This window comes from Diospyros lotus, chromosome 6 (assembly GCF_014633365.1).
Source record: "Diospyros lotus cultivar Yz01 chromosome 6, ASM1463336v1, whole genome shotgun sequence".
In the NCBI taxonomy this organism is placed as follows: Eukaryota; Viridiplantae; Streptophyta; class Magnoliopsida; order Ericales; family Ebenaceae; genus Diospyros; species Diospyros lotus.
This window is the reverse complement of record NC_068343.1, coordinates 21,198,618-21,210,635: the sequence shown is the minus strand read 5'-3', so window position 1 is coordinate 21,210,635 and position 12,018 is coordinate 21,198,618. Positions and strand designations below refer to the sequence as shown.

Genomic DNA, 12,018 nt, shown 5'->3' with positions numbered 1-12,018 from the left:
TCGATCTTCAATCACCAAAGATAACCAACCCTTAGTTTGTTGATGATCGAGTCAACTAATTCTCCTCAACGTCAACCTCTTTGATTTCCTTTTACTAATGTTATTATGATCGGATTGATTGTCATTTCCATGTTACGACCATTGAATCCAGGGGTTATTGTGTCATTCTATATCCAATGCCACCTTTAAACCAAAGGATTCTCTGTTAAGGGGGGTAAGAAAAATCTTTGAAAAAATTTATAAAAATAATATGCAAGCTTCAAATATCATTTTAGAGCCGTTAGATGTACGTAAGTCTTAACTAGTCCAAGTAAGTTTACCTAATGTGGCACATTATAAATTTAATAAAAAATAATTAGTTTGAGGACAAACCTTAAATTCTGATATTTGACTATGATCCTGGTCCTAAATTAATTATTGAACTTACATTAGCAAAATCCCCCTCATTTCCTCTCCTCTTTCACTCGTCTTGCCAACACCACTTCTCTCTCTCTCTCTCTCTCTCTCTCTCTCTCTCTCTCTCTCTCTCTCTCTCCATTTACATATATATTAATTAAAACTAATACTGCCAGCCCCTTCTCCAATCGCTGCTCGCCTAGCAGCCTATTTAAGCTCCCCAACCCTTCTCTGTTTCTCGTCACTCTCTCTCCCTCCACCGCCAATCTCTCCGACAAACACTTCAACCTCTCTCTCTCTCTCTCTCTCTCTCTCTCTCCCTCTCTCTGTGTTAACCCAAACCCTTTAAGAACAAAGCAACAAGTTAGCTCGCTGCTGCAGCCGCTAACATATATGGAGACTATAGCCAAGGTTTCAACGGACGCAAACTGGTGGCTGTTCACGCTGCCGGCGATTTTTGGCTCCGAAACTATTCTAGATGGTTACATGATTTTCTCGCTCTTCATGGCCTTCGTATCGCTTTCTTTCGTCACCTGGGCCTTTGCCGCAGGCGGCATCGCCTGGAAAAACGGACGAAACAGACGAGGTCCAACGCCCATCCCTGGGCCTCGAGGCCTTCCCGTCTTCGGAAGCCTCCTTACCCTCAGCCGCGGCTTGGCTCACCGCTCCCTAGCTTCCATGGCCTGGAGCCGCGTCGCCACCCAGCTCATGGCTTTCAGCCTCGGCTCCACCCCCGTCGTCATCGCTTCCAGCCCCCACATCGCCCGCGAGATCCTGACCTCCCCCTACTTCGCCGACCGTCCGATCAAACAGTCCGCGAAGAGCCTCATGTTCAGCCGGGCCATTGGGTTCGCCCCCAACGGCTCCTACTGGCGGCTTCTCAGGCGGATCGCGTCGTCTCACCTGTTCTCTCCCCGACGCATCGCAGCCCACGAGACAGGGCGCCAGCTGGACTGCGCCGTCATGCTGCGTAACATTGCGAGCGAACAGTCCGCCTGCGGCCGCGTCTCTTTACGAAGCCATTTACAAGCCGCGGCTCTGAACAACATCATGGGCAGCGTTTTTGGTAAACGTTACGACCCGGCGCGCGATGTTGCGGAGCTCCGAGAGCTCAGAGAGATGGTTCGGGAAGGCTTCGAGCTCTTGGGTGCTTTCAACTGGTCCGATTTTCTTCCATGGCTCAAATATCTCTACGACCCGTGTCGTATAGTCGCCCGCTGCAACGCCCTCGTGCCCCGAGTCAGAAAACTCGTCCGAAGCATCATTGAAGATCACAAACTCAGGGGTTCATCGGAGGTCCCCGATGAGGCCGATTTCGTCGACGTTTTGCTTTCTCTTGAAGGCGACGAGAAGCTGCATGAAGATGATATGATCGCCGTCTTGTGGGTACGTATGCTCAGTTTTGGATATGAAAAAAATAAAGTAGTTACTTAGACCGGGGTGGGTAATGCCCTGAAACTGAAAGGTCAAGATTTGATCGAGCAATTGAAATCCACTTTAATTTAGAGTTATTTGGTGATGTAGTCAAATCTTGACGTTCTAGTGTGTGTGTGGTTAATTTTCGCGGTGAGTTGACTCGGTCGCTTGTCATGCAGGAAATGATTTTCAGGGGTACCGACACGACAGCTTTGTTGACGGAGTGGGTCCTGGCCGAGTTGGTGCTGAACCAGGGCGTCCAGGCGAGGCTGCGGGAGGAGGTGGAATCTGGTGCGGGCGAGAGCAGCTTAACCGACGCCGACGTGGCCAGGATGCCGTACCTCCAGGCGGTGGTGAAGGAAACGCTGAGGGTGCACCCACCGGGCCCACTGCTCTCGTGGGCGAGGCTTTCCACGTCGGACGTCCAGCTCAGCAACGGCATGCTCATACCGGCCAACACGACAGCCATGGTCAACATGTGGGCCATCACCCACGACCCGCTCGTGTGGGACGACCCGCACGTGTTCCGCCCGGAAAGGTTCCTTGGCGGCGGTGGAAAGGACGTGGACGTTCGCGGCGGCGATCTGAGGCTGGCGCCGTTCGGGGCGGGGCGGAGGGTCTGCCCGGGGAAGAACCTGGGGCTGGCGACGGTGACGCTGTGGGTGGCGAAGCTGGTGCGGAACTTCGAGTGGGTCCCAGATGCGGCGGCGCCGGTTGACCTGGATGAGGTTTTGAAGCTGTCGTGTGAAATGAAGCACCCACTCTCAGCTGTGGCTGTCCCGATTGGCTAGCTAGGAAATAGGAATGTCAACCAGAAGCAGCAGTTGGGAGGGTGGTCTCGTTTAGTGGGTTATTTTTTGTTTTTGGGGTGGTTTGACTAAACGCTATTGTGGCTTTGTTTTGTTTTTTGACCAATGTGTGGGCCTCTTACGTACTGCATGGAGAGGCTGTATTTTGGAAGGGTTTCTGCCGCGTGGGTTGTATTTTGTATATATGTAGTAGGCTTAATTAGCTACGTCCTAGTTTTTGTTGCTTGTATTATTATTATTATTATTATTTACTTCTGACTTTTTTTAATTTATTTTGTTGCTTTTGGGGAGAGTGAGAATTCGATTTATTCAAATTAATCGAATTGAATCAATCAAATTTGGTTTAATTTTTTTTTTTTTTTTTGCATTGGTTTAGTTTGATTAGTTACTTTTAAAGATTTAATTTTTAATTTTTAATTTAATTTTTTTGTTGAAAGAATCAAACTAACTGAGGTGGCCATAATTTAAAACAATATTTTGATGATTATAAAAAGAAATCGTTTTTTTCAATTTTGTGTAGCCATGACTCTCCTTAATTTAGAAACATCCTCCATATCTAACATTAAGTCAAGAAAACTCTTTCTTTTGGAACTTGACTAAAAAGATAATTCAATTAAAAATACTTAATGATCACTGGATATATATATATATATACGTATGATATATTACCAACTGGGGGTCCCCCAGCTTGTTACATGGATTCAATTTATATATGTTTTTATATATATAAAACATATATTACTAAAGTACATATAATTATATAGAGCATAAACCCTAGTTGGCACATAAGGTTTAATTTAATTAACTAGAGGCAGTATCGCCCACTTGATACAAATTATACTACTCGTTTCTCTTGCTTTATGGTTTGGGTTCTCTAGAGATGGCAGCTAATAGAAAACTTCTTGCTGCTGCTGCTGCTGTTTTTAATGATTTTCATGGATTGACTTAATTTAAATAATTTTGTGTAAAATATTAAAATAATATAACTTAATAATAATCATAAAATAAAATATTTTTAGAAAATATATTCATTTCTCATATTTTTATAATAAAAAAATATATTTAGATAGAGAGATGAGAGAGTTTAAAAAATAAAAGTAATTAAAAATAGTCAATTTACCTTAATTTTTTTAACTACAAGTTGATTGATGGGAGGTCATTTAGCTTTTAACATGTAATGAGTACAGCATAACTTGGATTGCTAACTATATATCATTTCCACTTACATATAAATTAAAATTAAGAAATTATATATTATATTATATAATAAGGTAAGAAAATTACACTATATACCCCTATATAGTTTAACAAAACTATAAAAAAAAAAATAACTTCACCTATAAAAAATGAGAACGACCCAACTACGTACCATCTCATTAACAAATTATATAAATTCATCATTTTTATCTTTGATTTAAAATTTTATTTTATCTTATCTCTCCTTATCTCTTTATCTCTTCTAATTTTTTACATTTTGGGTCATCGAAGAACCAAAGATTTTATAGTATCCATGGTTTCTAGATCTCTCTCTCTCTCTCTCTCATAGTAGGATTTCGACTATAGCAAAATCTCCTCCTTTTTATTTCTTTTTGTTGCGATAGTTCAATGTTGGTTGATGGTTTGGCCATCACTAAATTAATGGGGTTCTTCAATCACATCGTGATGTCAAAAGCAAAAAAAAAGAAGAAAGAGATTGTGATAAAGATGAATGGGGTGAAAGAAAGGGTGAAATAATGTCATCACTAATTAATGTGATACAACTTTCTCTCTTTCTCATGGTTTTGGCATTGGTGATGCAATTTTTTGTTAACCATTATCAATGAGGTTTTATGAACTCTCTTTCTCTCTATTTTGTCGAGACTAGGTTCTAAATTTTTGGGGTCAAATCAAGTATAATTTGTTAGGAAATGCTACTTTTATAAATAATTAGGTTACTGAGAGAATGATCGAATGTGCTAAAATTAAAAAAATCTTAACTTAATTTGTTGTTGCCGTTTTTGGATGAAATATCAGGATTCATCCCATGATGAACCCCGATAATTATTGATGAAGTCCAATCTATAAAGTTCGATTCAATCATCGGACTTGAACATGTTATCGGTACATGTATTACGGTCCTAATTTGCCCAAATATAAGGTGATGATATTGATGCACCCAAAATTGTTAATTACACAACTAATGTAAATAGAAAGGCATAAATATATTTTTGCAAATTGTACTATAGATAATTTTTTTTAGCTTAAATTTTAAAATTGATCAAATTAATTCATAATTTTTTCAAAAATTAATCATGACATTCTCTCCATTACTAACAATGTTAAGTAATTTAACTATAACCCCCTGAATTTTGAATCCTTGTCTTAAACATCCTTTGAACTTTTATTTTTTTATTAAATTAGTCCCTGAATCTTTTAGAAAAGACGAAGATTAATTTTGCAAAAAATTAAGGATCCGTTCTCTTTATGTTTTAATTTTCAGTTTTAAGTTTTGAATTCATTTTTAGTTTTCGGTTTTGATAATTTATTTTTAAAAAACTAAAAATGCATTCTAATATTTGTCATTCTAAAATATTGTTTCTCAAAACAGAAAATTAAAAAACGTGTTTTGTTTGGAATTTTGAGAATAATTTTTTAATGACATTTTATTCAATAAATTTGATTATATATTCAGTAAATTATAACTATTTGATGCTAATATATTATTAAAAAAATATATACATTTTAAAGTTTGTGAATCTTGCAATATTTTTTTCAGTTACAAAAATAAAATATGAATAAATAAATATATTGACTCGATAAAAAAATAGAAAGCAAAAAAATAAAAATTAAAGACGTGGACTGATAATTATATAATGTGATTGAGAATGATAATATTGCATCAAACAATTGGGTTCAATACAAATACTAGAAATAAATATAGTTCAAAAATTAAAACAATAAAATAAAATTACAGACTCATGTACAAGTCTTTCGATAATCATTTCACATTTGTGTAGCAATTTGATCATTAACTTGTCCTATTTGATCTATTTAACTAGCATCAAAATATATGACTTCCTAATCTTGACTTGACTCTCACATATTATCAAATACCATATTCTTTGATTAATATACAATCCAAGCAACATACCTTTAGATGTATGTAGTATGTCAACCAAATGATGTTTGACTTCATGCTCCAAAAAAGAGCAAAGAAGATGTAAATTTTTATCCAATAATAGAAATTACACCAACCAAACAAAATTTGTAAGAACTAGGTATATATATATATACCCAGCCACAACTACTGCCACTAGCAGTCGTCGGCGACCACTTTCAACCAAAGATTCCCACGATTAGAACCTACCATTAGAAGCACCAAGCTAAGGGAGTTAACTTAACCAAAAACCAACAAGATCCAATGGTCGAATCTCCATAGATTTGATTTTTAATTTTCAGCAAGAACTGAAAAATAAAATTCCAGTCACCATAGTGGTCAGTGGTTTCTAGCTATCAGAGATAACCACCCAACATCCTTACTCCCATTGACCAACATATCTAAAATTTAGTAAGATCCAAGAGTCAAATCTCTATAGATCTAAGCTTAAATCTCTAGTCAAAATCAGTGATTTACAAGATCAGATTAAAAGACTTACGTCCTTGTAAATCGAGACCATTTTTACAGTGAAAATATGGTCAAATCTAAGGTCAGATAATTGGATTTTACAAAATCAATGATTTACAAAAATAGTTCTTGAGAAATAATCCTTTGGTTGTTGCCAGGAAGTGTACGAGAATCGGACGCTCAGGTTGGAGATGGTGTTTTCCATGTTTTATTTTTAGGGACTTATTTTGATTGAAAACACTTAAAATAACTTGTTGTTTTGAGTTTTTTTTTTATAATTTTTTTTCTTATCTTCAAAAATATATTTTTAAAAATATAAAAGTAAATATGTTTTCAATTAATGTTTTAGAAAATTAAAAACCCAAAACAGTCTAAAAATAGTAAAGAAAACAAGTTCTAAAGTTTTGGGAGATTTGTAGGCCAAAAATCTAAAGTTTAAGGGTGTTTGAGCCAAAGAGCTCAAAATTCAGAATACAATTAATTTACTTAATGCTATTAGTAGCAGAAAGGGGTGGTGGCCAATTTTAAAATTTAAAAAATATTTAAATTAAATAATCAAAATTTAAAGAGGGTTAGGGTCAATGTATCCTAATTTAATGTTTTATTGCATCGAATTTATTTTCATGTTGTTATAAATGAAGAATTTAATTAATTAATAGAATAGAAGAAGAGATCAGAGAGTGATTTGGACGTCATTGCTGAGATGTTGTTAATAAAGTAAAGATCAGCTTAGGGCGGTGTATCTATGTACGTACGAGTATGGCGCAGTTATTGAAATGGGAGCTTGAGAAACCTCGTAAGGTCTGCATCTAGTCCGGAGAAATTTATAAATAGCGTAAAAGAAATTTAAAAAATTATTTTTAATTATTTTTTACTAAAAAAATATTTTTAACAAATCAAATAAACTAATTGCACTTTATAGCCACTTTTATGTGAGCTGGCTAAAATACCCTTAATAAGATTTTAAATTGGAAAGCCTACATTGTCCTTATCTTCTTTTACCAAAATACTCTTGTATTTTTCATATTGTCTTTCTCTTCTCTCTCATCATCCAACATTTATGTTACTCTTTCTCTCTCTATTGTCAAACCATCCAAACTCAATCATTCATTATACATTAAATTTTTTTGCTTGTTGGGTCATTCCACAATCTTCATCAATCACAACGACCTCTTTGAAATCCCATTCAACAAGATTCTTTCTGTTCAACAAACAATTTCACTAATTGAGACTCTAAGGATTGATTTCATTTCTATTTGTTTTGTTTTGTGATCACATTGCATATAAAGGCTGTGTAGTATGATTGTGGTAGTGAATATAATATATTTTGATAGATATTATTCCAGATTAATACTGATTTCCATAAAAAAATAATTTTTCAAAACTACACAACATCATCGGGTATTGTGGGGCCACAAAACCTGATTTTTTAATAAAAATAGATTTTTTGATCTTTTTTTTTTGGGGGGGGGGGCCATGGGATTTTTCAAAGTTATCCAATAAAAAATGATTTTTTTTTACATTTTTTGGCTTAACTGAATTTATAATTCACAATAAACAACAATGAAATGATAATAAAACACAACCAATACATGATTAAGTGTTCTAACTACTAACAATATTGGATTAAATTGATGTAATGATTATAAAATTTATCAAAAAATACAAGTATAATTTTTAAACAATAATTTATTTTTGGGACTATTGGATAACTTGGAAAAATCCCATGGCCAAAAACAGAAAAGAAAAAAGATAAAAAAAACCATTTTAATAAAAGAAATCGGGTTTTGTGGGGCCACAAGGCCTGGATTTTGTGGGGCCACTAAACCTGATTTTTTAATAAAAATAAATTTTTTGATCTTTTTTTTTATTTTGGGGCATGGGATTTTTCAAAGTTAACCAATAAAAAATAATGTCTTTTTATATTTTTTGCCTTAATTGAATTTATAATTCACAATAAACAAAATGGAATAATAATAAAACACAACCAATACATAATTAAGTGTTTTAACTACTAACAACATTGGATTAAATTGATGTAATGATTATAAAATTTATCCAAATATACAAGTATAATTTTTAAACAATAATTTATTTTTGAGACTATTGGATAACTTGGAAAAATCCCATGGCCAAGAAAAGAAAAGAAAAAGATCAAAAAAAATTTTAATAAAAGAAATCGGGTTTTGTGGGGCCACAAAACCCGGCCTGGAAGGGTTTTGTGGGGCCTTTAAACCTGATTTTTTTAAGAAAAAAAGAATTTTTTGATCTTTTTTTTTTGGGCCATGTGATTTTTCAAAATTAACTAATAAAAAATTATGTCTTTTTACATTTTTTGGCTTAATTGAATTTATAATTCACAATAAACAACAATTGAATGATAATAAAGCACAACCATTATATGATTAAGTGTTCTAACTACTAACAATATTTGATTAAATTGATGTAAATCATAAAATTTATCCAAAAATACAAGTATAATTTTTAAACAATAATTAATTTTTTGAACTATTGGATAACTTGGAAAAATCCCATTGCCAAAAAAGAAAAAAAAAAGATCTAAAAAACTATTTTAATAAAAGAAATCGGATTTTGTGGGGCTTAGTGGGGCCTCTAAACTTGATTTTTTAATAAAAATAGATTTTTTGATCTTTTTTTTTTTTTGCCATGGGATTTTTCAAAATTAACCAATAAAAAATGATGTCTTTTTACATTTTTTAGCTTAATTGAATTTATAATTCACAATAAACAACAATGTAATGATAATAAAACACAACGAATACATGATTAAGTGTTCTAACTACTAACAACATTAGATTAAATTAATGTAATGATTATAAAATTTACCAAAAAATACAAGTATACCTTTTAAACAATAATTTATTTTGGGGACTATTGAATAACCTGGAAACATCCCATGGCCAAGAAAAGAAAAAAAAATCAAAAAACCATTTTAATAAAAGAAATTGGGTTTTGTGGGGCCACAAAACCCGGCCCGAGTTTTGTGAGGTCACAAAACTAATTTTTTAATAAAAATGAATTTTTTTATTTTTCTTTTTTTTTTTTGTGCCATAGGATTTTTCAAAGTTAACCAATAAAAAATGATGTCTTTTTATATTTTTTTGGCTTAATTAAATTTATAATTCACAATAAACAATAATGGAATGCTAATAAAATACAACCAATATATGATTAAGTGTTCTAACTATTCATAACAATGGATTAAATTGATGTAATGATTATAAAATTTATCTGAAAATTCAAGTATAATTTTTAAACAATAATTTATTTTTGGGACTATTGGATAATTTGGAAAAATCCCACGGCTAAGAAAAGAAAAAAAAAGATTGAAAAAACTATTTTAATAATAATTGAATAACAATTTTTCAATTATTTAATAATACATATATATTTCAATTTTCAATTATGTTATTTAATCATTTTTATTTATTATATATGTAATATTATTATATATATATATTTAAGAATAAAAAAATGAAGGGAGGGAATCGAGTGTGGGTTGAGACCCAACTAGTTATTAAATTATTAAAAAAATAATTATTAAAAATAATTGTATTTATTTGAAAATAATGATAATTTAATAGTTGAAAATTTATTATTATAATTAAGATTTGTAATTATTATTACAATTGAAAAATAAAATAATAATCATTGAATAACAATTTTTTAGTTATTTATTTAATAATACATATATATTTAAAATTTTTAATTATTATTATTTAATTAATTTTATTTATAAGTAATAATACAAATATATTTAATAATAAAAAAGAGATGGGGGACCCACCATGGGTTCAAGATCCACTCAGTTATTAAATTATTAAAAAATAAAAATTAGTATTAAGAAATAATAATAATACTTTAATAGATAAAAATTTATTATTATAAATATATAACTTTTATTTGTTTTTTATTAAGGATAGTTTGATAATTTATTGTCTTTATTTTTATTCTTAATTTTTAATTAAAGTGGGGAGTTAAAAAGTCAAAGGTGCTAAAAACGAATTTTGTATTTTGGGGGGGGGGGGGGGGGAGATGGTTATTTTTTGCAAAACAAAAGACCCAAAATACAACAATTACTTGTTTCAACAGCACGAGACACTAGCGTTGTACTCACACGCATGCATATACGTCACTCATTTCGGGCCAAAACCCAAATTAAGCAATCGTCTTCACATTCGAACAGTGTTTGAAAGGGAAAAAACCAAGCCCAAAACCCTAGCGAGAGAGAGAGCAACCGTTCGATTCATATCTCGTATCAGCTGACGCAGCGAGTTCTGCAGTGGAGTGCAGGATGCCAAGACATACAAAATCACTCATTTGATTCTCGGAGGTATCTTCGATTTACCATCACCTGATCAGGGGCGGATGCTGAGGGGGGCTTGGGGCTGGGCTGTGTCTGAATTTTTATATATTTATATATATAATATATATATTTTTACTGTTTAGTTGGGCTGGCCCCTGCCAGCCATCCGCCCCTGCGGCTGATGCTGTGATCTTTATTTCGTTTCGCCAAAACCCAAAACGCTGCCCCTCCTGCTGCCATGCATTTAGTGTCCCCCTTATTGCTATCTATTACTATTACTATTACTATTACTATTACAATACCACTTCAGCAACATCAGCAGAAGCTAAGCTAAGCTAAGCTAGAGAGAGAGAGAGAGAGAGAGAGAGAGAGAGAGATGAAAAGGAACACAAGCACGTGAAAATGGCATTATTTACTGCAATTGAAACTGGTCGATTCGTATATATATATATATATATGTGTGTGTGTGTGTGTGTGTGTGTATTTCTGTCGTCAGTTACGATCGCTCATCCATCGGCGAGGGAGGAAGTGGTGATCAGAGAGAGAGAGAGAGAGAGAGAGGCCATTTGCAGTAGCTGGCTGCTGAGGCAGCAGCTTTTGCAGCAGCCAGCTGCAGAGCCAACTAATTGGCCCCCTCAGGCAACGCACCGCAACCCCGTCCATTGTTTGCTATAATATATGTTACTATCACCAATGAGTGTAGCACTCCACCTCCTGCACCCAATTCAATTGGTTTGAATACACCCACTTTAACTAAAACAATTCAAAAATTACCACTTCAAGGCTGAATTTAATGAAGGATATTCGTATTTGTTCTTTGCCTTTTTTATATTGAATCGCCAAACCCTCTTGAATTATATATTATATTACACTCTTCCTCCTCCTTAGCTTAGTTTTATCGTATTGTACTGGGTGAATAACATAATTAGTTATTTAGTTTATTAAAATATTTTGTAATAAATTTTATTAATTTTATAAAAATCATCGCAACGTAGATGTATAAAATAAAATAAAATAAAAAATAAAGAAGCATTAGTTGTCGGCATCCTCGCTTTATCGTTTTGAATATTTTATATAAATATATATTAATTTTGTAGTAAAGTTTTGGTAGGTAAAAGAGAAGATTTTTTTTTTTTTAATTTTGACAAAAAAATTTAGAAGATAAAAGAAAAAGTGGTTTGCAAGAAAGTTAAGATTGCGTCTTTTTTATTGTTTTCAAGTCACTTTTAGTTTTTGATTTTTTAAAATAATAAAAACGTATTCTTTTTATTATTTTTAAAAACGTATTTTCGAAAATACAAAGAATTTTTGTAAAGGAAACCCAAAATAACAAAAAAAATATTTTAGGTGTTTTCATCCAAAATAAATTCCAAACTCAAAACACGGAAATGAGGTTTGTTTTTAGTTTTTAGTATTCTCTTCCTCTCTTCTTCTTTTCAAGCCATCATTGTCGCTCACCGCTTCCT

General features: G+C 33.1%; 1 protein-coding gene across 1 annotated transcript; it reads left to right on the top strand.

The window, feature by feature from the left end:
- The first annotated feature begins 662 nt into the window (after nt 1–662).
- On the top strand, nt 663–2,874 carry LOC127804241 (cytochrome P450 78A7). Its single transcript, XM_052341063.1, has 2 exons — nt 663–1,782; nt 1,992–2,874. The coding sequence occupies exons 1-2, from the start codon at nt 790–792 to the stop codon at nt 2,601–2,603; spliced, it is 1,605 nt and encodes a 534-aa protein (XP_052197023.1). The 5' UTR covers nt 663–789; the 3' UTR covers nt 2,604–2,874.
- The last annotated feature ends 9,144 nt before the right edge of the window (nt 2,875–12,018 follow it).

Bases quoted from the DNA above. Each gene is read 5' to 3' on its own strand.
- LOC127804241 (XM_052341063.1), top strand. From the start codon at position 790: ATGGAGACTATAGCCAAGGTTTCAACGGACGCAAACTGGTGGCTGTTC. The intron at 1,783-1,991 runs GTACGTATGCTC...CTTGTCATGCAG, and splicing joins ATATGATCGCCGTCTTGTGG to GAAATGATTTTCAGGGGTAC.